Source organism: Solanum pennellii, chromosome 1 (assembly GCF_001406875.1).
Source record: "Solanum pennellii chromosome 1, SPENNV200".
Lineage (NCBI taxonomy): Eukaryota > Viridiplantae > Streptophyta > Magnoliopsida > Solanales > Solanaceae > Solanum > Solanum pennellii.
The window spans coordinates 101876231-101894578 of NC_028637.1; the positions used below are offsets into that span (position 1 = coordinate 101876231).

Genomic DNA, 18348 nt, shown 5'->3' on the forward strand with positions numbered 1-18348 from the left:
TCGACCTTAACCAGATTCAGTATAGATAAAATCATGTTGAGAGTGTTATCCCCGACACCGGTTCGGAAAACAAAAGAAAACATTGAATTGCCCAAAGCAAATAAGTCCATTTTACAAGATCTTTACAATTTCACTATTTGTATTCATGTTGGAGGTCTTTTCCGTTGTAGTATGCATAGATAAAACATTCTCATTGGTCCAACGAAGTAGAGGTTCTACGATATCATACGTGAATTATGCTACTATATGGACTATTTGTAGTTTAAACAGTTGGTAGACAGTTATTTATATGAAATTCATAAAATTTCATTGATATTGTTATATATGTATATTCTGCATTTACAACAATTGAAAATTTACAAGATGCTTACTGCAGATACATGCTACAAGGATCAGAGATATAATATTATAGCTGATATGATCCTTTTTTTTTCTCATTAGAGCAGTAAAAAGTACTCCTTATATGAGTTATCAGATGCTTACTGGCAATAACGGAGCCAGAATATGAAGGAATAAACATATGAACATTGACGAAAGGGCTTCAGATGAACCCCTTCCTGTACCCTAGCTAGCTCCACCCATGTTTACTAGTGTCATCTAGAGGTCAAAACTGTGGCTGTTGAAATGGAAAATAGCCTGATGACCTCTTCTCTTCAAGTTCTGGCTTCTGCATTCTTTAGCAACACTGGACTGAAGAGTAGGAGGACCACACACAATTACACCAATATCTACACTTCCCCAGCTCTTTGCATGTGATCCAAATATCTCTGCAGAATAAAAAAACTTCAAACACATTTTCAAGAAAAAAAAGGAGAAGCATAAGGACCTTGTAAAGTTCAAATGCTGTTCATACCTTGGAAATCAGGTCTTTGACCATATCGAATATTATTAACATATCGAGCCTCTCCAAAGTTACTGTGTAAAGAGGCTTCTTTCTGCTGCAAGATGTCAGCTTTCTTTGTGGCGTCCTGTGGTTCCTCCTTCGATGAGGTTTTCCTTTCCCAAAGATGCCATAAAGCGATAACGAAACCCCCAAATATAAGAATACTTGCAGTCATGCATCCAATCAACAAAAGCCCCTTGTACCACCAGTAAGTTATATTGAATGGATTTATGTAGAAAATGTCCAGCAATGCTACAGTGATCACAAACCCTATGGTGGATACTATGACATATAATCCAGACCATACAACATGTCCAGTACCAACCAAACCAGACATTCGACATCCTTTGAAGCCAGGGGAGATTGAGGAGTGGTGCATTGCTTTGGGTGTTTTACCCTCCTCCTGAGAGATAAACGAAGTAATAATTAGTAACACATATAAATAGGGTGATGATACATAAACAAAATGAAAATAGGCAGAAACCTATTACCAATGAAGGCTGTGATTCCCGTGTCACATATGTTTGAATCTCAAGATTCAGTTTATCAGAGAAAAGTGGACAGATTGCCTCCATGTCAACTGTTTCAAGAAGTGGAAGCTCATCTGAGTTTTTGATAGCCCATACTATTAGTATATTTCTTGGCAGGCAAGGCGAGCTATCGTTGATACGGTGGAGGATATCACTCAGGATAGCTAGGAAGGGAGAAATTCCAATTCCACCTGCTACCAAAATGAGATTTTCATACCTGAGAGGAGAAACATGTTCAAGGCAATTAATTAGTCAATGGCTTCATAACTGAAAAATAAATTAATTGAATATTCAGCAGATATTGCTGCGCATTTACATACGTTAAGTGGTATGGTGATTCATGTCCATAAGGACCTTCAACAGAAGCTGTAATTTTCCTGTTATGCAGCAAAAGAGGCTCCGTCTCAGATTCTTCTACAGAAAGATTCAAGATGTTTCCCTTCAGTTTTTCAGTCCAATCTCCAAGAACCTTTATGAGAATCGCAAGATGATGTTTGCCATCAAGGGGACTAGAAGAGACACTGAAAGGGTGCCACTGCAGACAGGACAACTCGCGTATTTGTAAGAATATCCAGCCAAGAGCGTTGTAATGTAAATCTACATCGTGAGGGAAGAAGTGTTAGAATCACTGAAAAATGCAGCAGTGAGTAAATCAGTTGAGTCAAAGATTTATTCTTACTTGCAGGTTTTGAAATAACGAGTTCAACGGTTCCACAAGGAAAGCATGTGGCCGAAAGTATGTCAACTGTCTTTCGTGACTGGAAGAATCTAAGGAACCGATCAAGCATGAACAGGAAGATCCCAGCTCCAGCCATCATGAAGACGAAATCACCGACATGCAAAGCCAGGAACACCACAAACACCACATACAATTGGTGTGTATAGAAGAACAGCTCAAAGTTTTTTCTCCTTACTCCAGGAAGTGAAGTCACCCACATCAATAAACCAGCTAAAAGGCTGATAACTCCTGGAAGATTGGCTATTCCTATGTTTTTCCAGCCGACTAGCTGCAGCAAACAAAATTGACAAAGTCTAAGTCTCCCTTCATTGATTACTCTCCATTAACATTAATAAAATTGGTGAAGGTCTTAGTATACGGTACACAAATAAAAGGAATCTCTACGGGCAAGATAAATGAAACTTTCAGTTTTAGAACTCACTTCTTCCAAAAGTCTCCCTTGAATTGCCCAGCCAATAATATAGAATAGACCATGAAGGCTAAAAATAGCCATAGTAAGATGTCCCAGCCAAACATGATATCTAGTGGCATGTTCAAAAGGGATATCTATGGCTCGAAGAAGAACTGAACCACGTGCAACAGGAAGAAACAAAAACGCTAAGCAGATTAATCCAATGAATCCAAAACGGAGACCTGTCAGCTCCAGCAACTTAGCACTGAAAATATTACCACAACATATATATTAGTCAATGAAGCAGAAGCTGTGGAAAAAGAAAACCTTGCTGCTAAAGGAAACCTTCAATCCAACAACTATGAACTGGTTCTAAGTCTGAGATAAGCACTATGTGGCTGTAACTGTTAATATCCAGTCACTTCGAAACATTTTCACATGGAATTATTTTTAGATTCAACAGATGCACAATTTACAAATTGGGATGATAAAGAAGAGAGGACATAGAAAACAAAGAGAAAATCCATCTGTTATTCCCGATTTAACACCAGTCGGACTAGGTAACGTGCAGCAAATGAATTTATAAGATCATTTAAATCAGTGAAGTGACTAAAATCAGCGAATACACAAAATAGCCTGAAATTAGCTAGTGATGCAGAAATTTGACGGTGCTCAACTGATCTAAATCAGTTTGTTTTCATTATGGGGGACATATATAAACATCAAAAGCTATGATATATTTCATTATTTCAGTAGGTGAGTATAAATTCTGGTTGAAGAATAGAACAAATCTTTAAGCGACGCCATGTCTAGTTCCTGTTTCAGTAAATTGGAATTGTCAATAATTTGAGAAAAGAGTTTCAGTACTTCCAGAATTCTGGAGAACTAAGAGCTACTGTATAAGAAGATAATATAAGAACAGAAGTTGAAAGAAAGACCAAAATTAGAACTAAGGGTGTATTGGATTGAAACATTTCTGAATGTAGAGCAGTTGAAGTCCAAAAAGATGCAAAATTATGTGAAATAACTATGGTTCCTTTGGAATACGAATTACGACTTATATAACTCAGACATACATGTATATTTGATAGGATTAAGGTAACTAGTTCTCTGAAAAGATGATCATTTTTCCAAGCCAGAAGGAATAACATGGTCTAAGTTATAGACAGCTATAGGCCTTAATCAAGTTTTCTCTTCGATTACACAGAAAAAACACACAAGCAGGTAACATATATGATCATAATGACAGAATTACCTTCTCTCTTTCATGTCTGGTAAATGATACAAAGATAAGATGTCAACATTCTGTATACTGTACATAACTACAGCCCAGACGATGTAGACCGAGAAGATTATAACGCCAATCATTTCCGCAGCTGTAACAACCCCAAATGGTCCATCCACCAGCACAGGGAATGTCCATAATCTAAAAGTTGGTCCTTTACCAGCCTTCTTACTACAACAATTAAAAATTCCATATGAGTTCACAGTTCAAATATAACATCATGTTCTTATAATCAAGCTAGCAAACACACACACACACACACACATACATTTGAGGTTGATCTTCCCCCGAGACAACGAGAAGAATAATTGCAAGAAATGCAATCATGATAATTGGGAAACTGAATAACAACGATGTGCTACCTGCAATCCAATAGAAACTAAAATTACTCACTAACTACTAACAAATCGTAAACAACAAAAGCAATAAACTTTGAAATTGTTAAAAAACCTGCTGTCCGAAAAATAGATCCTTTGGTGGCTCCAACAATTGTCCCAAAAATTTCATTAGTGAACTTTGTAGGCAACAAGAAAATAAAAGCAGCCCATGTAATAAAAATCACCCACATTACTAGTTTGAGAATGAACTTTGTTGATGAGACCAAAAATGGTGTCTTTCTGAGATAATCAAATTCATCATCTTTTTTCAAAAGAAGAGGTTCTTGGCTTGAGAGTTCACCCATTTTAGAATCTTTTTTAGCCTATGTCAAAACACACCTAAAGTAGTTACCAATATATACAAAAAAAAAAAGTTTTAGAAGAAACCAAAAGCCATCAACATTTAGTACAGAATTTAAGCTGAAATCTGGCACAAATTAGGCCACAGAAAATTGGACCACTCAAAAAATTAGCATGGGAAAAGATAAATACTTAGTATTCCTATAGAAATACGAGGTACTATTAACATTAAAACATGAAGACATAGACTATTATCAACAGTGAATGGTGATGATGAGCTTGAATTATTCATTCATTTGTTTGAAATTCTGTCTTTTTCACTAGTAGAAATATATCGTTGAAATAAAAGATGAAAGGGTAAAGTTAATAATTTCGACATAGAATCTAAAGTTAAAAGAAGAACAACAAAATAAGACATGAAAAATAGATGGTGAAAATAATAGAAATATAGAGATAAGATATAAGAGTGTTTTCTTATTCTTTAAAGTATTAATCAAATCTTTAAGTAACGCTTACACCTGCAACTAGGGTGTACATAGGTCGGTTCGGTTTCGGTATTAGTCGATTCTTTCGATTTTGTTTTGTTTTTTGGTTTTTTATAACTATACCTCATTTGAAAAAACGATAAACATTTTTTCACTTACGTGTGTGATAAAATAAACTTAAAAGTGTTAAGTGAATGGAAATTTTCGAAAAAACTATCAAATTCATATGAGTACAAAATAGTTTTTTTGAAATATCAATGTTCATTATGCTAAACTAATAAGATTGAAAGCTAGATGCAAAGTGAATACAAAAGATATTTACAAAGTAAATTGTTAACTTCGAATTTGAAAAACTATAACAATATAATTATAACTTCGGATCTTAACACAAAATAAAGCATTTACAATTTTTACAAGTCCAAATTTGAAATAAAGTAGATAAACATTGAAAACTATAAATTAACTTAAAATATATTAACAAAGTATATTATAAATGATATTTTTTGGTTATAAATAAAATAAAATAATATATATATAATATTTACAAAATTTTACAAGCCCAAATTTGAAATAAGCCGTACAAAATTGAAAATTATAAACTATCAAAAAATTTATTAACAAAGTAGATTATATGTAAACAATTTTATCTATAAATAAAATAAATTATACATATATATATATATACACACACATTGAGAACTATAAACAAAAGAAAATTACATTAGCAAAGTACATTATAAATAATAGGGAAAATGCACAAGTACCCCCCTCAACCTATGCCCGAAATCCCAAAAACACACTTGTATTATACTAAGGTCCTATTACCCCCCTGAACTTATTTTATAAGTAATTTTCTACCAATTTTTAGCATACGTGGCACTAGTTTGAAAAAAAGTCAATCATCGTTGGGCCCACAAGATAGTGTCACGTAGGCTAAAAAGGGATAAAAAATTATTAATAAAATAAGTTCAGGGGGTAATAGGAACCTTAGTATAGTATAAGTGTGTCTCTGAGATTTCGGGCATAGGTTGAGGGGGTATTTGGGCATTATCCTTAAATAATATTTTTTAGCTATAAATAAAATAAATTATATATATGTATATATACAAAATTTTACAAATTCAAATTTGAAATAAAATATATAAAATTGAAAAATCATAAACTAACTAAAAATATATTACCAAAGTAGATTATATGTAAATAATATTTTTTATCTATAAATAAAATAAAGTATGTATATATGTATGTGTCGGTTTGGTTTGAGTTCGATTTGATTCTTTTTTTTACTAATACCAAATCAAACCAAGAGTAGTCGTTTTTTTTTCAATCGCCAAATTACAAGTCGAATTTTTTTCCGGTTTGATTTAATTCAACGGTTCGGTTTGACTTAATGATTCGGTTTGTACACCCCTACCTGCATCATAGAAACGTACAAAAGATTAGTCATTGACATGAATATAATAGTGAAGGTTATGAAAGTAAAATATTACAAGAATAATAGTGAAGGTTATGATTATGGAGAAAAATAATTGATAGGAGTAACTTCATAATATGCGGACATCCACAAATACTATTTTATAACAGTGAGTATATATTTTCATTTTTAAATCAATAATATAATGAAAATAGTTTCTTAATAATATCAAGATTGAAATAAAATATAAGTACTCTCGTTATAAAATCATATTGTTAAGTATGGCTATTTGTAGGTACTTGTTAATGACTTGACTCTTTTTTGTTTTTTCTTTGGTTAAAATATATTCTTCAACAACTAGTCCCCTACCAAACCCACAAATTTAATTTTACTGTAGTATAATTGAGACTGTCGACAATCTAACACCAAATTTTACATAAAAAATTTATTTCATGCGAAATTTAATTTTTTAAAGCTTCAATCTAACATTAAATTTTATATTATTTTAGTGTGTGAATAGTATTAAACCAAATTCGATATAATACTATTCGTCAGACCAATTCATATTATTGAATATTTTAATAATATAAAAAATTTTAATTAAACATTATATAAATGGTATGTTTTAATTAAAATCTCTTGTATATTTAATTATTTTTACGTAACATTTTTATAATGTTAATTTTAGATATAAAAGTTAGCTTTTTTAGAAAAATAATTTTTCTATATATGATTTTTTTAAATAAAAAAATCAAATATATATTAATTCTAATATAAATTATAATTGGTATAACTACAATTAACCTTCGGAAAAATTACTGGTTCATCGTTTTGTTTCAATGTTCCAATTTAAGTTTCTGAAATTCTACACACAAAAAAAAATATGTGAGAACTGAATTTATGATTATTAATTTACTCCTTTACTGGTATAAATGTGTGTGTATGTTGATGTGTTTTAAAATTTTCTTAACTGTCCATTTATGTAAAGATTTGGTACGATGTTTATTAATTTAATTTCTATTATGCGAGAACTGAATTTCTCTTTTTTGCTTTATATAAATACATATTATATAATTGTTTTTTTTTTATATATATATCAAAACAGATTATACAATTGCTTTCTTTTGTATATATATATAGCGAAATATACAAATCTATGTTTGCTATGGAGAGCAATTATGCAAACTATAGTTATAGCATACAAATATGTTTGCTATATGTGAAAGTTGCTCAACTTTATTCAATAGAAAGATGTTGCGTAATAATTAATATTAATAATAATTAAAAAATATAAGACTATTAGTTTATAGGGCAATATAAGACCAAAAAAGGTTGTCTGAGAGTATTTTTAGCCCAATAGGTGGATGAGAGGTATTTTTAGCCTTTTCGAATAGACGAATAGTACAAGAGTATTTTTGATCCTTTTATTCATATATATAATGACATCTTACCGTATTTCATAACCGCGTGAAGCACGGACAAATTCAATAATAACCAAATAAAACCAAACAATGGCGTGGCTCTTCCATGACCTAAAGATATCCTACAATTAGTTGCTAAAAGACACAATTTTTTTTATGATCCGTAATTTCTTGGAAGTGTGCAAATAACCATACAGAAAATGATGGTGTATTTATGAACGTAAAACTACTCAAATTAATGTGATGTGAGCAAATTGATTATGACATTTTCTTAAAGAATAAACTAGAGTCACTCATTCCTCACCCAAATTCAACATCAGCAACAGAATCCGTCCATTTGTAGGGACATCAAACATCTATTCGAGGAATCTTATGGTGTATTTTTGGTTTCATTGTCCGTTTCATATCGTCTTCGTCTCATATTACTTGTTTATCTTATTAAAAATGTCTCAAATTAATATTATTTATCAATTTTCAAACTCAAGATATAAATTACCTCATAATATGTTATATCGTAACGTATTGTTTTAATGAATACAATATTCGGATATATTGTATTGTTGTCTATCGTTATATAATGTCATCATCTTTAATTTAAATGATAAACCTAAAAAAAAACGCATTAAGGTATAGAGTAATGTTACTATGAAAAGATAGGGTAAATGGTAAAATAAAGACAAAATGAGAAGAAAATATTAAAATAACGATGCAATCACATGAAATCGGTCGTTACACAAAATTAGTCTTTTTGTTGTTACTTGATAATGAATTTAAACGATACAATAAAATTTAGTATGATTTACATAAATCTCATAGTGTTAAGAGCTAATTACATTATTTCCTATGGATTTCGGATGTATCACTAGACTTCCGGATACACGGGCAAAAGATGTATCCGAGAGGGGAGAGATATATCATAGAGGGAATAGGAAATCCAAATAGATCACTGACTTGCTTATACCTCAGGCATAAGTGATTCTGAAGGAGATTTTTTATTTTTCTTTAAATGGTAGGAAATTTTAAAGATTATGATAAAATAAAAATTTAAGTGAAAATCAAAACAAAAGTCGCTCTTAAACTAACATTGTAATACAACGAGTAACAATCATCCAGCAGAAGAGGAAATAAGAAAAAAAGAAAGATATTGAATTCCACCAGAAAAAGCATGATAGGACAGTAGGACACACCTGACTACCAAGGAAATTCAGCTTCTTGTCTAAGGCAAGGAATGATTTACAAATCTGGAAAATTTATGCTGCAACTGAATCCAGCTGAAGAGGAAATGTGACAAAAGATAGAAAGAAATTGAACTCCACCTGAAAAACTGTAATATGACATGCCTGACTGACATGGAAAACCTACTTTATTGTACATGTTTTCACATTTCACATCGGGTTCAAGCCACATCCATGGGCTTGTCGCCAGCCTCCTCGCTCTTCACAGTTTGAAGAGCTTCCTCCAAACACCATCTGCTCGGCCAAAGCCCATCAAATGCCTTTCTTAAGCTTTTCTCAATGTCCGTACTACTACTAGAACATACAAACTAGCACAGGAATTCCAGGGGAATAACAGACACCAGTAAAATCGCCTGTTAGTGAAGCTTAATTGACCACGGAAAGACAAAAAGGAAACAATGAGACAAAAGGTAAATAAAAGCACGGAAATTGAAGGGAGAAGGATAGGTAACTTTCTCCGGGAAAGTCAACACCTGAAACGGCAATCTATCTAACTTCGCCATGATTGTACTACTTGCAGCGATCTGTTCTTAAAATTGCAGTTTGTACGCTGAAGTTTTCTTTTCTTTTCTTTCCTTGACAGCAATTTTTTGCTGAATTCTGGCACCATTATTCCTAAGAAAACAACACATACCAATACAATTTTAAAAGTGAGTGAAAAAGCTTAATCAAACATGGAAAGAGAATTAAAGTAAATAAATTAAGAAGGGAATGCTAAGGAAAGGGCTAGCATAACTTTTCGTCACGAAGCAAATATTTGAAAGGGGTATCTTCATTGTTATGCCAATAACTTGTTCATAACTTTCAGCAAAAGTTTTCATCCTTGGAGCACCTATCTTGAAAACAAATTTTGCAGAACTCGATAGCATAGGTGTTCTAGGAGAACAATACAGAAAAGCAGAAACATGTGTGAGTGAAGAGACGAGTAAAATATATAAGGGCAAGGAGTAAGAATATACATGGCAAGTGTTAATGGCTCACAATTGAAGAGACAGAACTTCCCATAAGCAGGCGGTGATATCATAAGCCATGTGCTACAGGTCTGACTTGTAATTATCCAGACAGAACAAACCATCACTTGTACTATTACAATAATGATCTGTTAAACTGTCTAGCACAATAAAATTGGTGAGGCCATGACAGAATACCAACAGATTGGGTGGATCTAGTATGTACTTGCAAGTATTGTGAGGAAGCAAAATGTAGATTTGAGATAAGTGTTGATGGCTTGCAACGGAAGTTGGCAGAACATCTTATAATCAAGCAGTGATGTCATACACAAAGATGCTATTGTCAAACAATAAGGAGGATGCTCCAATATTAGTTATAGATGAGAATGTTCAACTGCAAGACGACCAAAAGGCCATGATATTACCATACGAGGACAGAATAAGAATGTAAAACATATTATAATACCAAAAGCTACATTTACCTCTATGTGATCTCCGCACACATAGTAAATATAATTTTTGTACCTGCAGATGATGATAACATTAGATTCAAAGGATGTTAGCAGATTGTACATGAAACCACCATAAAACAAAGGACAGTGAAACTTACTGAATCTAGACTCATAAGGTTATTAGTTTAAAGTGGTACCTAATTCGAAATGAACAAAGTATTAAACTAGCTACTTCTCAGCATGGCTGCAAAATCATGAAGAGGTGTAATGCGATTTACATTCTTTAGTTATTCCCTCATAACGGTATTACCATGATTGGAAGTGACAAGTCGGTGGTCTCTTCCCAACTCTCCAGTTTATTCCTTCTGCCAAGTGCTCCTTGGTCGGTGTCAACATTACAAAGTTTGGATCTCAGCCCTTTCATAGCTGCAATTTCAAAGATGTCAAACACTAGAAATATTCAAAGCAGGAATTGGGCTAAAAAGCTCCCATGAATTGATTTTAGGCGAGGAATCAGGAAATCAACATTTTGATTTAACGTCTATATCTTTCTACCTATTTTTCCCTGCCTTCCCGCTAAGTTCTACTATGCTAATGGTAGATCTTTTGTACAACCTCCAAGGTCAGCACCAATCTCCACCAGATACCCCCCCCCCCCGGTCAAATCAACCACCTAATACAACCAATGAGCAATCGATACCTATTGATAATGTCACCACTACCTAACCTGAGATCTGACAATCTACCATCACAATGTGACCAAATTTAAAACACCATTGACTAGGTCATCTAAATTGGGGTAAAAGAAGTAGAGAAAATATACTAAAGCATCTTTCATTCAAATATATAAACAGATATCAACAAAAGGAAAGTTCACATGTACTGTGGTTCTATCAAAGTATCTAAAAGACAAACTCCAAGCATGACATATACCTGTAGATTGCACAAGTATTTCACATACGAATGCATGTCAGGAGATATTAGCCCACTTACAACGTTGATATTAAAACGATTTTACAAGAAAATCATGTCCGCGCCTTTACGTTGCAAAAGACAGTCACCCTGGAAATTCACAATGCTAATAAATCCATCGGAAGAGGTGATATGAAAAAAATACAGAAACATATTGAACTCCGGCAGAAAAAATGAGAGCATAAAATCAAACTGGAAATGCAATTGATAGGACAAGCCAGACTGCCATGGAAACTTAGCTTCTCGTCAGTGTTTCGATTTCACATTGGCTTCAAGAAAACTTATTATTGTGAATAAGATACAATTTTCTCAAAGATACATAGCATACAATTGACAGGTAAAAATCTGTCTGTAATAGAAAGGAAACAACCTAGTTTCGTAAAAAGGGGAAAGGCTCGCTGATTCATATAAATTCCCTATATAACTTCTTTTAGACACACAATTATTGTATCGATTAAATTGAGTTGACCAGTTTCAATAAAATAAATTACTGCTAAAAGGTGATTCCGTGAACAGTAAACAAAAACTGATCCCAAGTGTAAGAAAAGTCTGACATATAAAATGACATATACCTTTGTACTTCACCAAATAGCAAGAGAAAAGATTATTTCTCCAGTATTAATTCTGTCAATCATAGTCACATCATATTGGCTGTATTACCTCTGATAATTCAGCTCTTACCTTCACCTTTAACAATGGAAGAGATCAAAAAAGAATAAGCAGCTCCAGCTTCCTTGCTAAGGAGTCTCCACCGCCGAGAAGCAATACAAAGCTCAAGTGGACTCGTCCACTGAAACACTATAAACTGCCACATAATAAACAAGACCAAAAGAATGTGATTTATCAACTCCAACTAATAGTACTTCATTTGCATACTCACCAAAGTAAACACACTTTTTTTCAGGATTAAAGTAAGCACTCTCTTTACCAGGAGAAAAACAGATTAGTACATTATTTGTAACGAGTTATTGAAGACTATCTGCACATACATTTATTTTACCCAACACTTGAAAGTGGGAAGCATTGTCTCATAAAAAACCTTTTTCAGAAAATCCGCTTAATAAATCACCCATAGAAGTCGCTAGATCTATAAGTGAACAAAACAGCAGTAAAGGTAAGAGAAATGAATGGTGACCCATCAGCAAATATACCTTGATAATAGTTTGAATGTTCAAACTAGAAGAATTATCAGTCTTGGAAAACAGCAGACACATTGTAATACGAAATACAGTACTCCAATCAGTAAAACAAATATGTATGACATGTCCTTGTTAACATTGGCCTGTTTTTGCAACCAAAAGAAGCTAGAAACATGGTTATGCATTGTTTTCCCATAACAAAAGGGAGATTTTTTTGTTCTGCGGGAACAACTGTAATGCAAGGACCTTGTTGGTCAGGGGGTCTTTTTTAATATTTTGAAATCCTATATGATTAGTAATAAATAATGATGTTTAGCCACTTCTGACATATTAATTTCACCCATATTGAAGTTTCAAAAAATGATTAGGTGTTTTGAAATTGTTTTTAACAGAAACCAATTCTCACACACAAAAAAAACACTTACTAATCTTAGCTAGGTTGATCGAGCTTCAATTTTGATTAATTATCATAATGTCTGACTGTAAAAAGCAGAAATTGATTATTTCTAATAAGAAGTATTCACAGCAGGTCATTTCAGTTTTGATCTACTTACCTCGAGAATCCAACAAGGGGTATGCACCAGTTCAATGGTTCTGAAATTCGGCTAAGTTTGGTCATTGCTTGATTTAGCGTTTCATGGAGAAATTGTTGTGCTGTAACAGAGAATTAGGGTTAGACAGAGTTGTAGCAGAAGAGATTTATGCTTGAACTTACCTGAATGGAATCTCAACCATGGGAAAGAATTCTCAAAGTTGTGACTCGCAGACTCATAGAAGATGAAGAGACAAGGATTTTGATGAAGAGAATGGAGCTCAAAGCCTCTCTTTTAAAACCAAAGCTTGAATATCATCTGAATGGCTGTATTTTGATGTTGCTGGTGTAAACAAAACATAAGAAACCATAGTTAAAATGGCCAGACAAAAAGGAAGCATAACAGGCACATATACTGCCTCCATAAGCTGGCTAGAAGTACCTAAGCACCAATATGTATGTATGTTCCAGCTCAACTTCAGCTAGATTAAATAATCAAAACAGCTCTACATATAGTAGTGATCAACAAAAATATATTTCATCTCCCCCCCTTCCCCCAAGCCACCCATTTTCTTCTGGGAAGGCAGTACAGCCTGTACAGGTAAAGTAAGTATTTTATTGCAAATGAAGCACCAGGAAAGAGATGTACATGAACATCTTAAAATAAAAGCAAAACCAAAATGTAAGCATCAATATTTTGTGTTGTGTACAGCCATACAAGTTTGGGACGTGGTACAGGTAATGGAAGTATTTCATTGCAAATGAAGCACCAGAAATGCGATGTGCATCAACATCTAACTGTAAAAGCACAAATGAAATTTCAGCATCGATATTTTTTGTGTAACCATACCAGATTTCCCAACTACAAAAGTAAAAGAGTAATAAATAAAAGAACATCTGTAAAAAGATATTAATGAACACCAACAGTCAAACACCCTATCAGTTGAGTAATGCATGCAATCCTATAGACTACAACAACCATTCCAAGTTATGAACATCATAGTTGTCAGGCAAAAGAAATTACGTACAGCAACATCAATACAATAGAACAGATGATGGTGGTCCAACATTTTGCAGAAAGATTACCATATCTTTATCCCATCAGCACCAATCCATCTCGTGAAACACCAGATCCTTCAAAAGAAAGTACCACTTAAGACGATGAAGTAAAAAAAAAATTGAGCAGAACTTTCTGCACATCAAAATGCATTAGATAAATGTCAAAGAAACCAATACTAACCATTGTCATCCACCTTAACATAGCAGGTAACAATGCCATAGCAACAGATACCTGGTGGAAATTGGGTTAAGTTCAAACTAGGTGTACACTACTAATAAGAATGATAAACGTAAAAAGACCAGTCCTATAAGGAAGTAGATCTCATGGAAAAAAGAAATAGAGTAGTGATGAAAGAACATTCGTTTGGAAAAAAATAATTATGATACTAGAATGGAACATCATACTAAGAGGAAAAAAGGTAAATTAATTTTCATGTAAAGCATACACCCTCAGAAGTAGCATATGAAGGAACATAAGAATTCATCGAAGAGCCTCGCTGCTCACTTTCCATATTCTCAGCAGCCCACCTCTATTGATCCTCAAAACATTAACAAAATCAAAAAACATATAATTTCCCATTCTCTTACATGGCATAATTTCAACTTTTAAGAAACAATAAAAATAAAAAATCTAGACCATTGTAAAGGAAAATAGCCATTGAGGACGAAAGCCTGTCCACTTGAGTTTCTTCTTCAAAATACTACAAATCACAACTTCTTATAATTAAACTATTTTTTTAAAGTTACGCGAGTGGGGCCTTCAGAAACAACTCCACATCTCTCCATTAAATACATAATAAAATCATAAATCTTAAGTCATGAGGATATTAATAATGACCAATAAATTAGTTATGTCGAGCTTAATTTATCTTATGTGGATAATTGAGTGCTTAATAGTTATGCGGATATTACTTTTCTTATGCGGCCAGCACATGTTATACTATTTATGCGGAAGTTTATGCTGAGATTTATATTTGCTAATGAGTCCAACCAAATGATCCCTAAGAGAAACAATCGTTTAAAGTAAATGCATTATAAGAAATTTCATAAGAAACCAAAATTGGCCGATTATGCAAAGGAAAAAATAGACCTGATCAGTTATATCAGGTGTTATGCTCCCACAATCGGAATAAACTTCTTATCAACCTGTTTGAGAACTTTGGCACCTGCCAGGCAGTTTTTATCAATGGTATCAGGAATCAATGAATCGCTAACAAAATGCAAGACGCCAAAAGTGACACTGAGTACAGTATACTGATTATTAAGATTCTCTGTTCCAGCACTGTTCTGCATCTCAATAGGAAAAGGTAAAGTTCATCATCTTAACGAAATAGAGAAGAAGCAAAAACATCCAACATATAGCAAAGGTACTCAACTGTAATCCCTGGAAGTCCCTCCATTTCATCCCAGAATCTAAAAACTTCTTGTTGGTACAAATTCTGAAAAATCGATTAAAGAAAAGGTCAGGACAATATTGTTACAAGATCAGAACATAAGCAAGATGGAATTTGAAAGAGACTATGTGGCCTAGGAGTCTTAGAAAGATACATTGTAATCTCTAATGCTTCTATGATTAACAAGACTGCAGCCTAAGATAATGTTGAAAAGTAGGTGAAAGAAATGAAGCTAATTAACTGAAAAAAGCACTAGGAAAATTCAGCTCTTATTCAGGACAGGGACAAGTGGCAGGATGGTTTACCTTCTTTTAACTCCCCATCGTGTGTACATGTACACTCCCCTTGAGCTTGCAAATTGCTATTCCAAATGTTAACAAGTTCCCTTTCACACTTGGCCTGAAGAGAGGAACATCAGGCCATGTTCATTACTGACATATTTATTGAGATAATATCAGAAAAAAACCTAACAAACCTCCCAAGAAATTAAATAACATTACCTTTCATTAATGGGATGACTGCTGTGGAAGCTCCCAGCAGAATGATGCAGTCTACTTACTGCTCTAGTTTCTCTAGTTTCTGCATGATGGAAAAGAACATTAATTAGTTGCACACGTTTTCTGTCATCAATGATTAATAATAAAAACAAGCACTCGAGGACAAATTACGAGGGCATGAATGGGCACATCATGAATAGTCTTAATACTGTGATTTCCTGCTGCCGTTCTTGTAGACTCACTCATGGCAAAGAACTTATTCTTGCCTTGGTAACATGGAGGAGCTGAATGATTTCTTCTACTCTTCTTCTTCCTTATAAGCTCATCCGTTTTACCTCGATTTCCAGCATCAATAAATTTATGTGAGTCCCTATCTACCCTAGAGGAGAGCATAGCTCACGGTATCAAATAATTCTTGAGACTCTCTTCACATCTCTTATCCCTCAATATGGACCTGCATACCTTCACTGTCAGGACCTGAGATGTATCCAAAGAGATTGAATGAACCATCACTTGCATTCAATTTGTTAAGGAAACCCAGATGAATCCCTAACCCACTTAACAATAGTGGCAACAGAGAAGGAGAATCACGTGTGCAAAGCAGGTCATCCTCACTGCATGCAAATAAAAAAAAATCTAAGAAACCAGATAGAAAATATCCTTGAGTTAACTGGTTTATCAAAGATGGACCTTTCAATAACAACAATCTTGAAGGAGACACTGTGGGATGCACAAGGGTGATCCTCAGCAGATTCTTTCACAGAATGCAAGACCCCCTTTGGGCTTTCCAGATTATACATTCAAACAAGAAGATCAATCAGGGCAAAGTAAGGCTTAAGAAATTTAGTATGTAAATCAAATGTTTTACTTGTTTGGGTTTAAGGAAAACAAGAAGTACCAGGAACACATTTGCTTTCTTCAAACTGGTTGGTTGTAAAAGCACTGGAAATAGTACCACTGAAACTCCTCTTGCATATTAGCACTAGAATTAGGCATAGGCACTGCCAAAGAAGAAAACAACCATCAAAGTGGAAAATTCACATAGGCACTATAACTTGAACATAATAAACCACTAAAGCAAAACATTACATTGTTGAATGCCAATCAAGAAACATCAAGAAGTCAGATTCTTCTTTAACATAAAGCCCTAAAGAACCTAAGACAATTAAAATACAGTAGGCATCATACGAAATCTTGAAATAGCAGTATGAAAATCCATCAAAAAAAGAAGAAGAAGGAGAAGAGAGGAAGCTCACTGTGACGACGGCAACACGCACACTGATTATTAAAACCAAATAGTATCATCCAATCTTATAGCAGGCATTCAACTGTTGGTAGAACCAGAAATCTATTTGATCCGAGTACTTCACCATTACAGGTTTTACAAACAATTACAACCCTAGAGAAAAGTCTAAAAGTAGTAATCAAAACATCCATCAGACAACTATAGGTACCGTACATTCTTCACTAAAGAGACTTTGTAGAATCTTGATAAAAATTCACACAGACATTGTAAATTCTGACAATAATCAACCACTAAAGCAAAACAATAGCAATTGCACGGTTGGATCCCAATCAAGAAATATCAACAAGTCAAATTCTTGAAATAGCAGTACGAAAATCCATCGAAAAAAGAAGAAGAGAAAGGTTGCTTGAAGAACCCAGAAACATATTTGATCTTAATCAAGTACTTCACCATTACAGATTTCCCAAACAATTACAACCCTAGAGAAAACCCTAAAAGTAGTTACCAAAACATCCCTCAGACAACTATAGGTACCATACATTCTTCACTACAGAAAAGACATTGTAGAATGTTGGTGAAAAAATCATACAGACATTGTAGAACAATATCAATAACACTGTTAAATTCCAATCAAGAAACATCAAGAAATTAAATTCTCCAACATAAATCCCTAAAGAATCTAAGAAGCAAGGCATCATAATCAAATTTTGAAATCACAGTAGTAAAATCCATCATAAAAAAAGAAGAAAAAAGAAGAGAGAAAGCTTAAAGAGAAAGACAATATTGGGAAAATGACTCTTTACAGTTGAATGAGGACCATATTTATAGACTTGAAAATTCCCGCGTGTGCAGTTTAATGTCACTTTGGTCCTCAAAGTTTCAATATAGTCATTAGAACCACCTATTTTTTTAATGTACTATTGAGTCCCTTTTTTTTGGGGGGGGGGTGCACTATTGTGTTCTATTTTCAACTAAAATATTACTATTATTCTTATGGATGTGGGGGTTTCAGTTCTATTTTACTTGCATTATGAACATGGATTTGTA

General features: G+C 33.6%; 1 protein-coding gene and 1 long non-coding RNA gene across 6 annotated transcripts; both read right to left on the reverse strand.

The window, feature by feature from the left end:
* Window positions 1–288: 288 nt before the first annotated feature.
* LOC107008236 (ferric reduction oxidase 6-like) lies at window positions 289–4580 on the reverse strand. The gene is made up of 9 exons (XM_015207178.2): window positions 4279–4580; window positions 4097–4190; window positions 3799–3999; window positions 2574–2808; window positions 2093–2420; window positions 1734–2010; window positions 1375–1630; window positions 854–1286; window positions 289–767 (listed from the first exon to the last, which is right to left on the reverse strand). The coding sequence occupies exons 1-9, from the start codon at window positions 4508–4510 to the stop codon at window positions 598–600; spliced, it is 2226 nt and encodes a 741-aa protein (XP_015062664.1). The 5' UTR covers window positions 4511–4580; the 3' UTR covers window positions 289–597.
* Window positions 4581–8594: 4014 nt separating this feature from the next.
* On the reverse strand, window positions 8595–18073 carry LOC114074225. 5 transcript variants are annotated; one of them, XR_003574663.1, is made up of 19 exons: window positions 17312–18073; window positions 17145–17211; window positions 16954–17056; window positions 16746–16838; window positions 16227–16669; window positions 16059–16137; window positions 15864–15957; window positions 15541–15603; window positions 15255–15451; window positions 14346–14396; window positions 14134–14239; window positions 13289–13448; window positions 13128–13227; window positions 12116–12239; window positions 11396–11524; window positions 10621–10888; window positions 10493–10535; window positions 10042–10404; window positions 8595–9936 (listed from the first exon to the last, which is right to left on the reverse strand). It is a non-coding gene; the product is annotated as an uncharacterized LOC114074225 (long non-coding RNA). The 5 variants fall into 5 exon arrangements; XR_003574662.1 differs by having other exon boundaries at window positions 10493–10888; window positions 15255–15330; XR_003574661.1 differs by having other exon boundaries at window positions 10493–10888; window positions 14192–14239.
* Window positions 18074–18348: the final 275 nt, after the last annotated feature.